The following is a 20,471-nucleotide window of genomic DNA, read 5'->3' on the forward strand; positions in this document are numbered from 1 at the left end:
TCAATTGGATTATCAACAACATCGAATCCGACCTTGTAAACGAAGTTTCTCAATACGCGACCGCCAAGGACCTTTGGGAGGGCCTGGCAATCACGTATGGCAGCGGGAGAGATCCGTTTCAGGTGTACGACCTACACAGACAACGTATGACGATCAAACAAGGAGGAATGACCTTGGAAGCATTGTGGCAAAAATTACAGGATCTGTGGATATCCATAGACGCTCGAGATCCAAGCACGATTGACCATCCTCCGTCAATCGAGAAAGACAATCAACGGACCCAAAGGATGAGGGTGTATCAGTTTCTTACCGCACTCGATGAACGGTATGAATCAGTCAAGAAAGAAATCATCAACAAAGAGCCATTACCGACTCCTCGAGAGGCATACGCAATGGTAAGGCGCAATGCCGACAATGCGCGAATATTGAAACCTACTTAACAAACAGGCTCCGGAATTGGAGCGGGACTGATCGTATTCGACCGCAACAGGGCCAGTCAGCCTCCACCGCCACCATCGGCGCCGTCCCGGTATCCAGCCAATCACCGCAAACCCGACGAAGATAAAAACAAATTGTTTTGTAGCCATTGCGGAGGAAAGAGGCATACAAAAGATACCTGCTTCCTCATTCATGGGTATCCCGAATGGTGGGATGAAATGAAGAAATCCAAGCTCCAGAGGGCGGCGAATCGCGGCGGACCGAGGGCATCGGCATCAGCAGCAGCGGCGGTCAGAGACCAAGCCGCCTACGCCGAGCACGCGGCGGGTGGCTTCGGTACTCCAACCACCACCGGAAATTATGGCGGACGCGGGGAGGAGAAGGCCGTGGCCACTGTCACGGTGACGAGAGTGCAGATTGGAGGAGAAGCAAACGCGGCGGACCCGTCTAGGGTTTGGAGTGAAGGTAAAGGGGGGTTCTCTCATTTGAACCCTCCAAGTTCTGCCAAATCACGTTTTTTACCCCATCCCCATAGACCTATTGTTTCCAGCCCCAAAACTCATCACATATTGCACCTCGTACCCCACTTCGAAAATAACTCCTCTAAACTCCCCAAAATTCCTCATAAACACATTCCAGCCCCTAAAAATCTTGTGATACATCCCACAATAAAATGTCAAAAATCCTTTGAAGCCTTGGCCATGTCATCTACCTCAGAAATAGGAGAAAAGAATAAAAAATGGATTTTTGATTGTGGTGCAACTGACACAATGTCTTTTGATATGTCTGATTTTGAAAGTATTTCCAAGTCAAATAAAACCCATGTTCAAACTGCGAGTGGAGATCTGGCACTTGTTCAGGGGGCGGGAACCATCACTATCTCTCAAACCCTTCGACTCTCAAATTGCTTATTTGTCCCATCACTATCTCACAAATTATTGTCAGTTAGTCATGCGACTAAAGAATTGAACTGCAAGTTACTAATGCAGCCTCGTTTCTGTTTACTGCAGGATACCCAAACGGGGACGATAGTTGGGCGTGGCACTGAACGACACGGACTGTACTATGTGGATGAGGTGGCCCATCAGAGTACTGCGTTGCTGTCTCACAGACTGACTGATAAGCAGGCTTGGCTTTGGCATCGCCGGTTAGGGCACCCATCTATAGGATATTTCCGTCTGCTTTTTCCTAAGTTGAATTCTTCTTTTACCTTTAATTGTGAAACATGTTTTTTGGCCAAAAGTCATAGACATTCGTTTAAGTTAAATAATACTCGAGTGAAAACTCCCTTTTCATTAATTCATTCGGATGTGTGGGGTCCTGCACCTGTTACTGGGGGATCGGGCTTTCGCTATTTTTTGTTGTTTGTTGATGATTATACACGCATGACTTGGGTTTATTTCTTAAAAACAAAATCTGAAGTTTTTGACAAGCTCACCCAATTCTATACCTTCGTACAAACTCAATACAAACACAATATCCAAATCCTTCGATCCGATAATGGGGGGGAGTTTGTCAATTCTAAAATGCAGTCTTTCTTCACTGAAAAGGGATTAGTCCACCAAACCACCTGCCCACATACTCCTGAACAGAATGGGGTAGCAGAAAGGAAAAACCGATATATTCTAGAAGTCACACGAGCCTTCCTAATCGAATCCCGAATCCCAAAATCTTTTTGGCCAGAAGCCATAGCCACTGCTGTCTACCTTCTAAACCGTCTCCCTACCAAAATCCTGGACTTCAAATCACCTTTGGACATCCTATCTGCCCAAGCCACTATCCCATCATCTCTTCGTCTAGAACCTAGGATATTTGGGTGCTCTATCTTTGTCCATATTCCCAAACACGAGCGGTCTAAATTTTCCCCTTGTGCTGTTAAATGTGTTTTCCTAGGGTATGGCCGGAATCAAAAGGGCTACAGATGCTATGATCCTAAAACAAGAACCATGTATACCACCATGAACTGCGACTTTTTGGAGGGAGAATACTTCTATAGCCAACCTAGCGGTCAGGGGGAGAGTCGACCAGAAATTCCGGAAAATGACTCACTAGGCTGGCTACCTACACCAATACCCGAACCTACACCTATACCTGTACCCGAACCTACACCTACACCAATACCCGAGCCTACACCAAACCAGGAAGATAATAACAACAGTCAGGGGGAGGGAAACTTACCGAGTCCAAGTCAACCTGTTCTAAACGTCGGTCCACCAGAGACAGTTAGCGGTAACGCCGGGCCGTCAAGATCCAATGTGCAGGACGAGGAGTTCGGTGACACCTCGCTATCTACCCCAGTCAGGGATCCTGAGGTAAATAGTCCTAACTCTGGAAATATTACTCATGTGGACGAAACTAATAGTGACAGGGAGAATGAGGAAATTGAGGAACAAGCAAACATGGGTTATGAGTTACCGCTAAGGAGTACGAGAGGCGTTCCTCCTCGGCGATACTCTCCAGACTGGAAAGGACAAAAATCCTAATATTCTGTAACTAATCTTGTGCAGGGTCATCTCACAGAAATGGCTAGAGCTTTTGAAGCGGCCCTCTATGGGGATGAGATTCCTCAATCCTTTGAGGAGGCGATGAAACACAAACATTGGAGGGAGGCAATGAAGAAAGAGATAGATGCCTTAATAAAGAATGGAACATGGGAGAAGTGTACTCTACCAAAGGGAAAGAAGCCAGTAGGATGTTGATGGGTCTTCACAATCAAAAGACGAGCAGATGGTTCAATCGAGAGGTATAAAGCACGACTGGTGGCTAAGGGATACACTCAGGTCTATGGAGTGGATTATGCACAGACGTTCTCTCCGGTAGCCAAGCTAAATACAGTTAGAACACTGCTGTCTATAGCTGCATCTAGAGATTGGCCTTTACATCAGCTGGATGTCACTAACGCCTTTTTACATGGAGAGTTGGAAGAAAATAAAGAAGTCTACATGGAAGCTCCTCCAGGTTTTCTTGGAGAATTCGGAGACGGACAGGTGTGCAGATTGAGAAAAACCTTGTATGGACTAAAACAGTCTCCCCGGATATGGTTTGGGAGATTCTGCCAGGCAATGTTCAAGCATGAGTATGAACAAAGCCACTCTGACCACACATTGTTCATTAAGAAGAAAGACGGCAAGGTGACATGTCTGATAATCTATGTGGACGACATGATTATCACAGGAGACGATGAAGAGGAAATCAAGAATCTGAAGGAGAATCTATCTAAAGAGTTCGAGATGAAAGAGTTGGGGGCACTGAAATATTTCCTTGGAATCGAAGTCTTGAGATCGAAGAAGGGAATCTTCCTGAGACAGAAGAAGTACGTACTGGATTTACTAGCAGAGACTGGTTTACTAGATTGCAAGCCCTCAGATATTCGTATGGTACCCAACCATGGATTGAAGATAGAAGAATGAGCAAAGCTAGCAGACCAGGAGAAGTATCAACGATTGGTGGGAAAGTTGATCTATCTTTTACATACTCGACTAGATATTACCTATGCAGTTGGTATAGTCAGTCAGTTTATGCACAAACCGCAAGAAGACCATATGGAGGCTGCCTTGAAGATTGTAAGATATCTGAAGGTGACTGTAGGATACGGAGTACTCCTAGAAAAAGGAGGAGATCTGGAGGTTCATGGATACACTGACGCCGATTGGGCAAGCAATCCAGTTGACAGGAAATCTACGGGAGGATACTTCACGTTTGTAGGGGGAAGCCTGGTCACTTGGAGAAGTAAGAAACAAAAGGTCGTTGCCTTATCTAGTGCGGAAGCAGAGTTCCGAGGAATCAAGAGTGGTTTAACGGAGATTATGTGGTTGCGGAGGTTACTTACGGAGATAGGATTTCCTCCAACACAGAAAAGTCAGTTATTCTGCGACAACAAGGCGGCGATCAGTATTTCAGAAAATCCAGTACAACATGACAGGACTAAGCATGTGGAAGTAGATCGACATTTCATTAAGGAGAACCTAGAAAAAGGAGTCATAGAATTTCCATATGTGAGGTCAGAGGATCAGCTGGCAGACATCTTAACCAAAGCTGTGAATTCTAAAGTGTTCAAAGAAGTTCTTGGCAAGTTGAGCATCGAAGATGCCGCGGCTCAACTTGAGGGGGAGTGTCAAACCCTAGAAGACACAATTCAAGGAAAGAATCAATGAAAGAATCAAGGAAAGAAATAAATCTATTTTAGGAGAATACCAATTAGTGATTATACCTAGAATAGGTTGATATGTTTCCAAATATACTTGTATTTCTCTCCTATAAAAGGAGATCATTATATACAATGTAAAACACACAGAAATACAGAAATAAGAGAATCATAAACTTTGTTCTGTGCAATTCACCATGCCTAGCCTTTTATCCCTTATCCCTCTCGGTTACCATCTTCAAGAGATACAATGTAAGGGGTTGATCGATCCAACTATCAACCCATGAGAAACAGAAAATTTCATTAAATTCATCTTTAATTTGAAGTTCACTCCATCCGCCATTTTTACCAGTGCCAGTTGTCGTTCTACACGTACCTTACTATGTTAGTGTTACGATCCCCCTATATCTTAGGATTCCCCAAATATTTAGTTATCTTTTTATTCCCCATATCTTTTGATTCATAGTATATTTTCATATCTTGTTTTCTTGTTCCCTAAGCTAGTATTCTAGTATTATAAATAGGGCTAGGTTGTTATCTTTTTATTCATTGAATGAAGAAATAATATTCCCACATTACTTGTGCAATACTCCTTATCAAACCTTGAAGACTGCCGACGGAGAAAGTTCTCCGCGCCAGCCACGAATTGAGCCGCCGACCCCAACGTTCGGGGTGCCGGATTGGTGTGTTGCGAGTGTAATCGCAGGATTTATTTGTTAAGAGAATTGTGCTCTTAACAACTGGTGCTTTCATTGAGAGCTCAGCATCCTCCGTCTTATTCATCCATAATTCCCAAATAAATCACCCACATCACGTCATACATTGGACATAAGGCTTGTGAAAGGAATTTAAGCAGAAATGGTGATCATTCACTGTAAAGGGATTTTATCATTGATCAATAGATTCTGCCTCAATTGATATAATGTCGAGATTGCCTAACATCTACACTCGCGAACCCCCGCTGGTGCAATCGGAGCGAGCACGACGGCAACGACAATTCAGGGAGTTACGCCCACTCGATCCAGGACTCCCCTATCGTATGAGTGACCCCGAGGGGCGTTCACCGGATGAGAGCCGCCGCGGTCGCCACACCAACGGTGAAGTGATGCCCCCGCTAAGGGGCTCGAGGCCACAGGAATCGAGCAATTTTGCGCGCAACATCATGGGGGCGGGCGATATTTCCTCCGTAGGGCTTGAGAAGATCTTGGCGCGATTTGACAGAATAGAACGCAGGTTGGAGAAGTTGGCATCGCCGCGCGTTCCCGAACCTGATCCCTCCTATTTCTCGGACGAACTGGATGCCGAGGGGTATCGCTCCCCGCACGACGGTTGGGCGCTAGACGACGATGTCCACCGGCCTTTCATCCACGGTCAACGTGATCGTGGTGGGGATATCCGTCGTCGACGGGGCGCTGCCCGTGCATTACATAGGTTCGATGACCGTCTTCCGCAGCAGAACATTCATCGGGCGCCGTACCGTGATCGCCCCGAGCCTCGGCACCGCACGTGCTGGGACAGCCCGCGGAACCAATATTTGGGGGATGCCGACACGAGTTTTTGGGGGTACCGCCACCCGACTGATGACTATGAAGAGAGCGCATCTGACTCTATTGGATATGATGAGGACTACGATGTTGGCTATTCGAGAGAGCCCTACCACCAGCTGCATTCGATGATGCCACAACGCCCGCCCTATTTTACCCGGGATTCTTACGTGCAGACGCAAAGTTCGAACCCTTCTAATCATCGGCGTACCACACACTCAAATGGACACCCTTGGCATAAGGACTGTCCATTGCTGCCACGATCAACATCTTGCTGCCATCCGACGACTCAGCTCCGTCAAGCTGTTGCCCGCCTTGAACAACCCGATGATGAGCAGCAGCATCTGTTCCAATGTCCGTCCTCGTGCCAACATCCATTGAGTGGAACAATTGTTGAGGATAAGGATTGTTGTGGCGAAGAGAAGAGGGTGGATGAAGAATTGTGTTATGAAACCGAATTGATTCTCATCCACCATTCTTCAAGTCTTGATCAAGAACTGGATGCTCATCACAAAATGGAAAAAAATAATTCCTTGCACGGTGTGTGTAGTTTTCTTGATGAGGGTGATTCAAAAGCGTTGAATCAAGTTGACTTGCCGCTCAATGAGAACAAATTAGTAGATGAAGACGTACGAGCTATCGAGGTGGATAAAATTGATGAGGATGATGATCTTCATGATTCAAGTAAAATTGTAGCATTTAATTTCGATGGTTGTCTCCCAAAGACATCTGTGAAGGGAATGAATGCAGATACGTGGTCCCTCGTGTCTCCTTCAATACCAGAGAAGCTCCATAATTGGTATAAAGATGAGCTACATGATGATCGCGAAGATACGGTTAATAGGTTATCAATATACTCTCGTATGGGTGTAAAGACGATGGGGGAACGTGATAACAAACCATTTCATGTTGCGATCATGAGGAAATTCGCTAAGAATGTTTACATCGAATATGCAATAGTAGGTTATTGGAGATTGAAACAACGATCGTGTTCGTTTGATCCAGGAGGAGATACCTCGCCAAAGCTTCTGCGTTCGACTCTTGTTGCTTCGTGGTTCCCACCTTGAAAACAAGGTGGATTTTAACCGTGGGGGAGTTGTTACGATCCCCCTATATCTTAGGATTCCCCAAATATTTAGTTATCTTTTTATTCCTCATATCTTTTGATTCATAGTATATTTTCATATCTTGTTTTCTTGTTCCCTAAGCTAGTATTCTAGTATTATAAATAGAGCTAGGTTGTTGTTTTTTTATTCATTGAATGAAGAAATAATATTCCCACATTACTTGTGCAATACTCCGTCATCGTCGAACATCAATTTCCAGTCATCGGCCGACGAGGCGGACGCGGAGGCGATCGCGCAGATGAAGGAGCTAATTTACCGCGCGGCGACGCTCAGGCAGGTGAGCTTCGGCTAGGAGGCGGCGGAGAGGCCGAGGAGGAGGAACGTGCGGGTTTCGAGCGATCCGCAGACGGTGGCGGCGAGGCAGAGGAGAGACAGGATCAGCGAGAGGATTAGGGCTTTGCAGAAGCTGGTCCCCGGCAGCGGGAAAATGGACACGGCGTCGATGCGGGATGAAGCGGCGAATTATCTCAAATTCCTCAGATCGCAGGTCAGAGCTCTCGAAGCGTTGGGGAAGAAGAGTTTAATTGATCCGACGGTCTATAATTTTCCAGCGAATTTTGCATTTTCGCCGTTGCTATAGTTCGCCATACAGCAGCAGCCCCAGTTCTCGCTGTTTTAGCGTTTTAACGAAAATGTCTCATCCTATGGTTTATTGTAAAAAGTTTTTAATTTTGAATTAAAAATGTCCCCACAAAAAAAATTCGTGTGAGTAAAACGGGCAAAATTTCATTTCTCGGGACATTTTATTTCCGAAATCGAAATGAAAGCGTATGGTAGTACTTTTTGTGGAGTAATTAATTGCCCTTATTTTCTGTCTTTGGTTTTACATGTACCGAACGGAATTCGACTAATCATATTCGATCGGATTTACGGATTAAGGCCGAAAGTTTTCTAACAGATGGCGAGATTTGAACCCGTGATCTCAAGGTCGCCGCCCAACTATCCTACAACTCCATGGTTATAATTACCTTATTGGTTGAGATATTTTTGATAAAATGCTAAAATGATGAGTCCAAATGAAATACTCCTGTTGGCCTTTCCTTTTTTATTGGTTATAATTCCTCTACTATGGCATAGTAAAAAAACAATTTATGATTAATAATGGTATGGGAGATTTTTTTAGCCTAGTAGTACATCTTAAGCTAAGTGTTACAAACGTTTAACATTAGTGAGGTGAGAGCTTGTGAACGCAATAAAGTGAAAGAGATTGTATTAGTGAGGATGAATGGATTCCATTTACTAAATAGTGTCTTAATTTAGACTTTCACGATTTTAATTGTGTACTCCTATTTTGTTGCTCTCCAAGTTTTTGGCTCTGAAAATTTATTGTGTAATTAATTTAAGGATTAATAAACAATCATAACCGACCTAGAGTAAATATGATATAATTAGCTTTTTTCATAATGTTGGAATTAATTTTTTAAAATATATATTATGGGCTTGGATAAAAACCAAGATATTTGGGCCAAGAGGCCCAATGGGCAGGGATATGAGCTAGATTGGGCAGGGACAGCGCCTTCCTCATATACCAACATCATAGATCATGTAAGTAGTATAGTTTTAAATGTACTTATATAACTATTTGACTAAATAATTTAAATAAGATGTTTATACCAACATTTTTTTTTCGTCGGCTGCTGGCATGGGAAGATGCCAAATTATAGAATTTCAAGCATTTTAAGAAAACGGAAATACTATATCATGACTATTCACAAACATTTGGATGGCAGACAATTTGTTCAGGCATTTCATCAGCAGTTAGTCGAAAATATTAGATTAATATCCAAATTTTGATTACTAAATAGAAGAATTCTAGCTGGGTAGCTCAGTAGAAATCGTGATGAAAGGAAAGCAATATTCGGTTGATTGATCCACAAGAAATTCACCCAAAATTAGTGCAGACATTTTATCGAACATCTTGAGGGCATACAGTTGTATCAGTCGGTATGTCAAACACCTAGTCATTGATAATCATGAAAAGGTGCAGTTGATTCAATCAATTAAACGGAAATTTGATCTAACATCAATTTGATTTAGGATCTTACTCCTTAATAACAAGCCACAAGATAAACTCTCGCGTAAAACAAATGGTTGAAGAAAACTTGATCACATACTAGAACACAAGCAGCAATTATGGGATGCAAATTTGAGGAAGTTGAATATATCATTTTCTTTTAATTCTTTTTGTTTTATATATTTAATTATTTTAATATTCTCTCCGTCTCAACTAAGTTGAATCGTATTCCCTTTTAGAATGTCCTAATTAAACCGAGTCATTTCTTTTTCTGAAAAAAAAATAAAACATCCAATCACTCTTATTTTGTTTCATCATTTACTTTACTCACTATTTTATCTCTCATACTTTATTCCTCTCTCACACTTTTTAACCCAATTTTATAATCTTCGATCCCAAAAATTTTAACCGAACTTAATTGGGACGGAGGAAGTATCTAAGTTTATTATTGAATATAATATACATAGAATTAAAGTTTGACTTGTTTATTTTCTAGTACTACATATAATTTCAAAAAAGTAAATAAAATAATAAAAAGCATCTTTGATTTTAAGATATTTATAAAACTAATGAGATCAATCATAATATTAAGGTATTGTAGCCGAATAAAATAATATACTAGTATAAAACAACACAAATAATGCTAAAATGCGGAGATAAGTGCATACAAATAGTGTTCACATTTAGTATAATATTTCAGTCTCTCTGCATAGTACTTACATACATATTATTGAAGAAGTAAAAATTATGAGGGTGTGTTTCATTTGATTAGTTTGGACTGTGGGGAATTTGAAATTGAAGCAACTGTGGATGTGGTACCACACTACCACTATGATGCTTCCAATAATGTATAATCTTCAAATGACATTTGGGAGATTATATGATTTATAATATTATAGTATTTCTGAATTTGGACGTATAGTACGTGGATGTTTTCACCTATAATTTTAAAACCAGAGATAGCCAGCTGGCTAATATTTGGTATTCATAACAAAAATAATCTAGCATAAACAACACTAAATTACATAGTGCTCATGTTAAGGACCTAAATCCCTAACGTTCGGTAGAACGGAGAATAAGATAAATCCGGCGTCCGTGAGGGTCGGCGGAGGAAGAATCTGGGTGGTTGTGCGCGGGTTCCAACCCGTCGGGCAGCGACTGCAGATCAGATATACGGCCCGGCTGTGCGCGGTGAGATTCAGTCGGGCAGCAGGTGGCGTAGGGATTAAGAATTCAACGTAATATGCAAGGGACTTGGCCAAAATAATATATTCATTGAATGATTAAAAAAGATAACAGTCTATCTTATTTATAATGCTACCAACTTAATGAACAAGAAAACAAAGATATAGAAAGAGATATGCTAGATCCCTATAATATCTAACTAAATAATAATAATATAGGTTCGTATCAACTCCCCCACGGTTAAAATCCACCTTGTCCTCAAGGTGGGAACCACGAAGCAAAAAGGAGAGTTGAAAGCAGAAGCTTCGGCGAGGCAACTCCTCCTGGATCAAACACACACCGAACAGATGAGTCTTCACTTCCATAAAAAATCAACAAAGGAGACCCAACTTTGTCGGAAAAATTCCTTGCCAAATCGAAAAGCTTGTCCACGCCTCCCAGAATGCCCAAGCATGGCATGTCATTACTCGGAGGGATCAACCTTGCATCTTTGTCGAGCGATGTTGATCGATGATTCATACTTGGAACATCACCGACATTCAAATCCACATTGACACAAGCAATTACGGGCAATTCGGTGTAAGCACCATCTCCTTTCTTGCCCCAACAATTTCCAACAACATTTTGGGATGACACTTGAACAACATTGAGTGAGGCGATTATCTTCTCCAATTCACCAATAGAACCATCCTCCTCTTTATCTTCTAGCAATGCCTCCTCATTTTCACCAATCTTCTCATCAGATACCCCAACGAGCACTTGCGGTGGCTCATTGTCGTTCTTGACAATCCCTTTGTTCCTGAGGAACTCTCCAGGGGACTCGTTGTTTGGAACATCAAGAGGAGCGTTGGTAATGTCATTGGGAACATCATCACCGAATACTATCGTGGGAGTATTATCAGTTTTCTCTTCGGCTAAATTCTCATCTTGAATGTTCTCCTCAAACTCATCCCCATCATCCGCATAACAGAGAATGCGTTGTTTACACACATGTCTCATCACCCATTTCTCGGGACAGTGCCAGCAGAGACCCAACCTGGACCGTTCTGACTTCTCCGCCTGGGAGACCCGTATTAGAGGCAGGCGAGGCTGCTCCGGAGTTTGACTGGTCACACGTGCGGGCTGACTGTACAGGTCTCGCGTTGGCTTTTCGGTGGAGTAGCGGGGCTGGTGGGAGGCGGGCTGGACTTGCGCTCTCACCTCCTCCCGAGGGCGAGGTCGGTCCCAGCACGTCTCCGAGCGTCGGGGCCGGTCAACGGTCGGGTAGCCGCGGTCCTGCTGTTGCGCCGGTGGGTCCCAACAGGTAGGTCGGCGCTTGGGCGGTGATGGCGAGTACATATCTAGCTCGTAGGATGAAGAATGTTGATATGCAGTGGTCCGACGGGTCCATGGTGGGTCCCAGCAAGTGGGCTGTCGGGTGTGGCAAGGGTGAAACGGCTGCACGAGTTGAGGGAAATTGTATTTACGATGGCAATAGCTGGCGTAGTCTTATGACATGTCGACGGACTGAATCGTGGTTGTGGTAGAAATGGTGGTGATTTATTTGGGGATATGGATGAACGCAGACGGAGGATGCTGAGCTCTGGATGAAAGCACCAGTTGTTAAGGACCTAAATCCCTAACGTTCGGTAGAACGGAGAACAAGATAAATTCGGCGTCCGTGAGGGTCGGCGGAGGAAGAATCTGGGTGGCTGTGCGCGGGTTCCAACCCGTCGGGCAGCGACTGCAGATCAGATATACGGCCCGGCTGTGCGCGGTGAGATTCCGTCGGGCAGCAGGTGGCGTAGGGATTAAGGATTCAACGTAATATGCAAGGGACTTGGTCAAAATAATATATTCATTGAATGATTAAAAAAGATAATAGTCTATCCTATTTATAATACTACCGACTTAATGAACAAGAAAACAAAGATATAGAAAGAGATATGCTAGATCCCTATAATATCTAAACTAAATAATAATAATATAGGTTCGTATCAGCTCACCACATGTACGACTCAGAATCTGCAAATATTACTAATACATATTGTATAAAAAAAAGAAAGAGGAGAGGGGACCAACTCAAAAAAAAAAACAGACTCCTATCACAAAAGTTAAATAACTTTAAAATAAATAAATATCAATAATCTGAATCAATCTAAATAATTTCAAAATTAATTGTTTATGTATTTTACTGATAATATTGTAAACTAAAAGTTATTTTTAGTTCAAATCAAATAGTTTAGGATTCACTCTAACAACTGACCTATTTATTACACTCTATCCGTCTCACTCTAAGTAAAACATTTCTTATTCGGCACGAGATTTTATATCATATTTTTAATCATGTAACATAATATTCTGGTCGTTATCTTGTCGTGTCAAACTAATTTGTGTAGTAGCTTACTAATAGTTTTCGACATAACATAGTAATCCGCGCGAACACTTTACACAAGAAATAAATGAATTCAGACCCGATCTGCGCAATTTATCATCCCTAATTGAACCTGATCCGTGCAATTTATCATCCCTAATTGAACGTTCGATACGTATAGAGTTAAAGTGTTATCAGACCACTAAAAAGTAAAAACAAGTGGTAAACTTTTGTAAATATTGTGTATAAATAATTGCAAATACAAAGGGTTATATCCTAAAATAAAAACATTATTCTTAATTAGTAGAGGAATAATAATAATAATAATAATAATAATAATAATAATAATAATAATAATACTCCCTACGGATCACTATTTTCTAGGCGGCTTAATTTAGGTTAAATATCTTCTTTAAATTAGATGTGGGATTGCTTTATAATTTTTAATTAAAAACATACTATTAAATTACTTCTAAACAATAATATATGTATGATAGCAGTAAAAAAGAAAAAAAATGGGGGTACAACCGTATCCCTAGTTCTACATTCCGTCCGCTAGTGGTAGAATGTGAGGTCCACCACCAAAAATAGTAAAAGTAAAAAGGGACAAATTTTTAGGGACGAATGAGAAATGAAATAAGTGATAAATTTTTAGGAACGGAAGAAGTAATATTTATATTGTTATTTTATATCCCCAAAAAGTTAATCCTTTTATGTTTTCGGTAAGTTTTTATGTCCAGTCAGAAAAGAGAGTATTTTCAACAATGTTTCAGACTTTCAGGTACATCTTTTATGAACCAGTAAACAAAAGTAAAATAGAATAATCGGTTACATACTGTATTTTTCAAAAAATAGTTAATACACAATCTTATTAGTTTGTGTGGAAACTGAAAGATTATAATTTATTTGGGAATTGGGATGATAAGGAAGTAGTATTAATTAATAATTATAAATAGTAAGGAGATTTTGCTTCCTCTTTTTTATTTTATTAGTGGGGAGCAGAGTCATCAACCTTATTTAGGTAACGACAGAATTTAATATATAAATATATGTTGGGATCTTATCTTTTCATTTGTCCTTATTAGGTAGATTAGGTGTCTTGAATTGGATTGATGAGTTGATTAGGTAGAAGTTCTAATAATTCAAAGAAAACAATTAAATATCTTTGGGATTAAAAAATACCACGTGATTTTGCAAAACACAATGTACGAAAATAAATGAATGTAGTATTTGGTTGCAGCATCATAAATTTGTATATAAATAGAGATGATCATTTGAAGAAAGAAACATCTAAAGTTGAAAGATTGAAGAATACACCACAATTGTTTCTTCTTTTTAGTTTTGGTGATATTCTCTCCTCGTCTTTTATTTTCATTTATTTTATTTAGTATCCATTTTGTTATTGTTTATTTTATCTTGCTTGTTAACTTCTTCATATTTGCTTTAATGCTGGTTTACTCTCTATATCAGCTGTATACATACATATATGGCTGGCTTGACATAGAAATATTACTAATATAGTAATTAATTTTTATACTTTAAAAAATGAAAACAAGGCTAATTTTTATAGGCATGCAAAAATGGTAAAAATCACTATTTCATTGTATTTCATTGTACATTGATGTTAAGTCTAATAAAATTGTTGCGTTAATTTCCTAGTTAGAGAAACATGGCAACTACTGCGCTTCCCAAGTTTGTTGTGCTGAACGTCCCAAAAGCTGCTACAAACACTTATGTATACCGCAAGGACGATGGCTCCGTCGTTGCTGGAGACGACGACATGTTCAGCCCGCTCGTCAAGATTGAAATCGAGCTAGCAGAAGTCGACAGCAAACACGTTCACCTCCGATTTTCTTACAGCAACAAATATTGGCAAAAAAGCACAGACGATAACTCCATTGTCGCCGTGTCAAACAAACCTGACGAGGACATAACGAAGCCGTCATGCACGCTCTTCGAGTCAAGCCTACAATCTGGTGTGCTCTACTTCACCCACGCCCAGACCGGGTGGCGCGTGATGATGAACAACTCCACTAGCGCTTTCTATGTTGACCAAAACAGTGTTGGTGCGCCTCTAGGGTTTGTGGATTGGGACACATTGGTCAAACTGCCTGAGCGCGTCGCTTTCAAAGGAAACAACGGGAAATACCTCAAAGCGTATTACGATGACCACAACTACCTCCAGTTTGCATCTGACGATCCGAACGACGACTTATCGAGCCACCAGGTGTCGCTGATGAGCGACGGCCACGTCCGGATAAAGTCCGATCATTGGGGCTTGTTCTGGCGGCGGAGCCCTAATTGGATTTGGGCGGATTCCGAAGACATCACGGCCAACAACAAAGACACTCTCTTCTGGCCAATCAAAATCGAAGGAAATACGATCGCCCTCAGAAACGCTGGCAACAACAACTTCTGCAAGCGCCTCACCCTCGACGGGATGGACAATTGCCTTAATGCGGCGGTGTCCAGCTTGACGAACGAGACAAGATTGCAAGTGCAGGAGCTAGTGATGGAGAGGAAGATCTACAACGTGAGGTATCGGATGGAGGACGCCAGGATATTCGGGGAGACGCCATACCTGGCCGGCACCACCACCGCCACCAACTACGAAGACGAGGAAGGCTCAGTCTCCGTTGAGATCACGTATATAAATGAGACATCTTATTCTTTCAGCCGCAGCGTGTCTATAACTGTGGGGGTCACTAGCTCAATCACGGCAGGTGTCCCCGGCATTGGGGAGGAAAGCATTGAGATCATGAGTCAGATCAGTACAACGCTCGAGTGGAACAACACAACAACTAATTCTGTAGAGATCAAGGCAACGGGGTCGGTTCCTGTGCCGGCGAGGAGTGTAGCTGTGGTTCATTATGTGGGGACGAAGGGCACGTGCGATGTTCCCTTCTCCTACACTCAGCAGGATAGGAGTTCGACTGATGGCAAAATCACAGAGACTGATCAGATTGATGGTGTTTACACCGGCGTCAATGCTTACAACTTCAGCTTCATCGTTGAAAAATCTGAGCCTCTATCTAAGTAAGACTAGACACCTGTGTGTTTGTTGTCTTCATCTTGGTTTTGATTTCTTTATTCTACCTGTGCTAGTTTATTGTTGTGTGTGAAACTAGGAGAGGGTCCAAGTTGGTTTTATGTGTGTCATAGTGGATTTAGGTAGGGGGGACAACGACGACCTTCTTCACTTTCTTCACTGTGTCTGATCCCTTGTGTTCCGTTTCCCGGATCAGCCACTGATGTGTGTGATCAAGTGTGATGATAATAAGTGATGTATTGATTGCGTGGGGCCAATAGGTCGAGTACGGGCTATGAGCCTTTCAATAAAGAAATCTTTTATTTGTGTGTTTTCATAGAATCTTCACACTGATTGAGAAAATATCACTGCCAGAAATGGAATTCAAGGCTGTGAGTTAAGGTAAGGGGACGATGAGGATATATATATACTCTATCAAAAGGCCAAATCAGCAATCACTAATAAGCACAATAACCACGATGAACTATGTTTATGCTCTATGTTTTCAGTGTGATTAAGAGTCCATTCTCTTCATTAGCAGCTGCTCTAAATGATCATAATGCTCAGCAAAATAAATAAGAAACATGCATTTTTCAGTCATATTCGGACCATATCCACATTTGAACAAGCTATAACACATCTCTAATGGCTTACCAGATCAAAAATCTCAGACGCAGCTGTTGTAGTGAGCTCTCTGGACATGTAGTAGAATCAGACTTAGTTTAACTCCAACAGACAAACACATTCAATGTGAGGAGTGTGTGGAAACATGTCCACTGATTGAATGCTTTTCAGTTTATAGCATCTTTCTATATTCTTCTCCGGCTGCATCAACAGTTAATGTGATTTAGAATTTATGGATGAGCTCTCCAATCGTGACCTCACAAACTCTTCATACAAAAATAATGGTACTGCTACTTACCACGCCATGGCAGAGGTAATCAAGGTCACGAGCACATGTGGCAGGATTGCACGATACATAGACAATCCGGTCTGCCTTTAAGTTGAGCAAAAATTTGATCAGCTTCATGTGCATGCCGGGTCGGTTAGGATCTGCATCATTGGAAATACATGAGTTATCAGAATGGTGCTATATCAAAGACGTTAGTTATTGATCCTATAGACTCAAAGAAAATGCAAGATCCAGTAAACAGTAACTAGCACTAGTTTGGTCAAGGATAACAGGAGTTATTGAATTGAGCAAAGATAATAACCTGTGATGACAAGATCAGGTTTTGGAAAATATTCACCAAAATTCTCCCCATTTTTGTTAAGATCCCCTTGAACAAATGTGGCGTTACTTATTCCATTCAGATCAGCATTACGACATGCATCTTTTATGGCTTGATCAACTATCTCAAACCCATAAACATGTTTTGCCCTGTGAAGAGATACAACAATCAAGGACAAACAGCATTAGCTATATATATAAACTCTCATCCAAATAATGAAGCAGGCTGAAAAAGATTACTTTTTGGCTAGTGTTAGACCAATGGTTCCTGTCCCACAGAAGAGATCTAAAACAATTTCCCATCCATCTCCTTTCAGAAAAGAGCAGTCCTCTATCAATTTATACAGAATCTCAGCCTGCAAGGTACAACTATTCACAGATTGCAACAATTTTTAACATGAATAGGAAATAATCTTTAAGAAAATCAATCTAGTCTGGAGATTGTTAAATCAATGGCATGCAACAGATAGAAGCACAAAACAAATAAAAAAAACCAATGAAGTTGTTCTGATCATTCTGTTGCATACCTGGTGCGTATTTGTCTGGAAGAAAGAGTTGGCAGAAATCTGAAAGTTTAAACCTCTAAGGCTCTCTGAAATTGTTGGTTTGCCAAAGAGTGTATACTCCTGCTCTCACATGGATTTGTTTCCCACAGAAGTATTTACATTATTAATGATGCTTACCTACAAAATGAAGTTTACACCATACTAACATCAAAACTTATGTCTGTCAAATGATAATCGATAGGCCTACACTGTTTCAAAGTGATACTACATACAAAATCAATTTGGGCGTAATCCTCCTTTATCAAATTACTGGAAACTTCACAAGGACTATAACCCGTGTGTGGCAAAGAAATTAACTTAATGAAAAAAGTAGTAGACAGGGAGCTTGAAAAAAGAAATCTTTCTCACACATTTAGTCATGCTATGATAATTTGATATGTTTGTGCTCAAAAGAAAATATTTTCCAGAGTACAAGTGTATAAAACAAATCAAAAGTGAACTATCATCATTTTGACGAGCATTAGATCCTCTGCAGCTCACTGAAAATTTGAGCAAAACATATATTTAACCACTCACCACATCAGGGAAGGGGGAAATTTTATCTACAAGGGGCTTCAGCAGTTCTGGTTGGTACGAGGAAGTCACAAAATTAACCATAAGTTCAGGCTGACAAGTTTCGACATTCCTGCATCAGTGTAGTCAGATGGTTATTCAAATGCCAATGGCCATTTCTAGATAGATGGAAACTGAACAAAAAGATCCTAGTGGTATCTGATACCAGTATATACCCAGGAATCCAACATCTTATTTTTTAAAGTTAGATCCAAAGTTAGGATCCATTGGCCTTCCGTTTATTTTAAGGAGAGAAGGTTATTGAAATTGTTCAGAATTCTATGTAAAAGAGAAGTGCAAGCTCCATATTTATGGGGTTCAACTAAATAAAAAACGTTAGCAAATAATTACTTAGCAACTCCATTACCAGCCAGTTCTGAGCATAAAATGCTTCAGAAATCCACGATGGGAGTGCCCATCATAAGGAGAAAGACCGAATTCTGGGTTTCTCCAAATCTCTTGAATAAATGCAAGGACCTATATATCAGAAATAATTTTTAAAGAGAATAATAGATCTTCCATTTTCTACCACATCCCATATTTTGACACCAACAAAAGAAGTTCTTAAACAGGGAAAACCAAGAAAATGTTAAGAAGACAGCAGACGTTCTCATTCTTGTTACATGGCTAAACAAAAAATCATTAGTAACCTAAGTTTGTCCCAGAAAAGTATGTGATGATAGATTATATTCCTATGCTTGTCGACAGAGGAATATGATACCATTAAATAACCCACTTAGCATGTCTATATCTAATCATTGGGTCAGCAGACATGCACACCTTGTCTCAGATTCATAGAAACATGTGAATAAATCCAGCAACATTCACACGATGCCAAAAAATGATAGGTTTTATTAATGTGAAATGGTAAGCTATGAAACATGAACCAACCTTGTTTGCTGGATCACTTTGCAACAAGCAGCAATCCCAAAGCATATTTGTCAGGCTATTCAACTTCTAGTGGTAACATCTCTGCCGGCACCCACCTTTTGGTCCCAAAGGAGAATTCCATCTACATAGCCACATAAATGTTCAGACTGGTAAATTTCTCTCATTTCTCCCTATTTCAGCCCCCATTAGTTTTGTAGATCTCATTCCTGTAGATTAGTATTGCATGATTATCTAACATGACTAATTCATGTTCTGATTGCATTACATGGAAAACATACATAGCAACTAACAAGTACTCTTTCGATGAACCTCCTTCCTAACAATGGAAAATATAAGGTGCATAAAAGTATACCAGGAGTATCTGTTCACACTGACCTTGTTCCGATAGTGGAACTGGATATCACAAGGAACAATAGGCTTCATGATGTCATCAACATCAAGGTCTTTATTCGAAAACTTTCCAACATGCACAACCAGTTCGCGCACCTGCTGCTCCTTCGCCCTAACCTGAGCTTCATATAACAAGTTCTGTGTTTTACAACCTCCACAATGTGATGCATACTCACATGGCGCTTCTACCATATCCCAATGCGGCCTATTTGTCTCCAATTTCTTCACCTGCCAGTTCAATAATCAACTCAAAATTCAGCCATTCCATCTTCTAATAATCCAGCAGATGTAAATTAGCAATCATAAATATAAGCAACTCAACCTAAATCCACAGTAATTGGGTTTATCAATAAAATTATTAAAATTAGTCACATAAGCAACACACCTCGGCGTAATTGTCCTTCTTCCGCGTCCCGCGTCCGATGAATTTCTCCCCAGGCAGCACGCGGTCGCACATGACGACGAAACCGGTTCCGTCGACCATGCACAAGCCATTGCCTTTGTAAGCTAAGCTCTCACACACGAGCTCCAGAATCTGGCCTTGCTTCGGGTAATACGCCGCCGTATCCTTCTCCGCGCTTCTGCTCATTGGAGGTTCAGGCGTTTCGGCCGTGGAATTGAGTTCTTCAGCGTGGTCGACTCGTGAAGATGCCGCGATTCCCGATATCGGCCGAGCTGTTCGACGGAGGTGCCGCAGCCACGGGCGAGGATGGAGCAGGTGAACGCCGCCGGAGGGAACCGCCGCCGCCATGGTTAAGATAAATTCAGTGGTCGACGGGGAAGTGAAACCGGCGGCAAATAACTGAACGACATGAATGATTATTATAGCGGGCCGACCGTGATTGGGCCTACAATTAACTGGATGCCCAATATATTCATGGGCCTTAGCCTTGCTAGTGGGTAGGCCTACGGGACACGGGCTAACCCGAATTTGTACAAAATTAGATCGAAATCTGCTCTAGAAAGACGGACCCCACTCCATCCGCACATCGACATTTACTTTCTTCC

General features: G+C 41.3%; 1 protein-coding gene and 1 pseudogene across 1 annotated transcript; one reads left to right on the plus strand and one right to left on the minus strand.

Moving 5' to 3' along the window:
* Window positions 1-14,010: 14,010 nt before the first annotated feature.
* LOC121766401 lies at window positions 14,011-16,168 on the plus strand. The gene is made up of 2 exons (XM_042162692.1): window positions 14,011-14,149; window positions 14,465-16,168. The coding sequence occupies exon 2, from the start codon at window positions 14,475-14,477 to the stop codon at window positions 15,843-15,845; it is 1,371 nt and encodes a 456-aa protein (XP_042018626.1). The 5' UTR covers window positions 14,011-14,149; window positions 14,465-14,474; the 3' UTR covers window positions 15,846-16,168.
* Window positions 16,061-20,246, minus strand: LOC121766402 (annotated as a pseudogene).
* Window positions 20,247-20,471: the final 225 nt, after the last annotated feature.

This window comes from Salvia splendens, chromosome 15 (genome assembly GCF_004379255.2).
Source record: "Salvia splendens isolate huo1 chromosome 15, SspV2, whole genome shotgun sequence".
NCBI lineage: Eukaryota > Viridiplantae > Streptophyta > Magnoliopsida > Lamiales > Lamiaceae > Salvia > Salvia splendens.

Excerpts from the sequence above, each read along its gene's own strand:
- LOC121766401 (XM_042162692.1), top strand. The coding sequence starts at position 14,475 with ATGGCAACTACTGCGCTTCCCAAGTTTGTTGTGCTGAACGTCCCAAAA.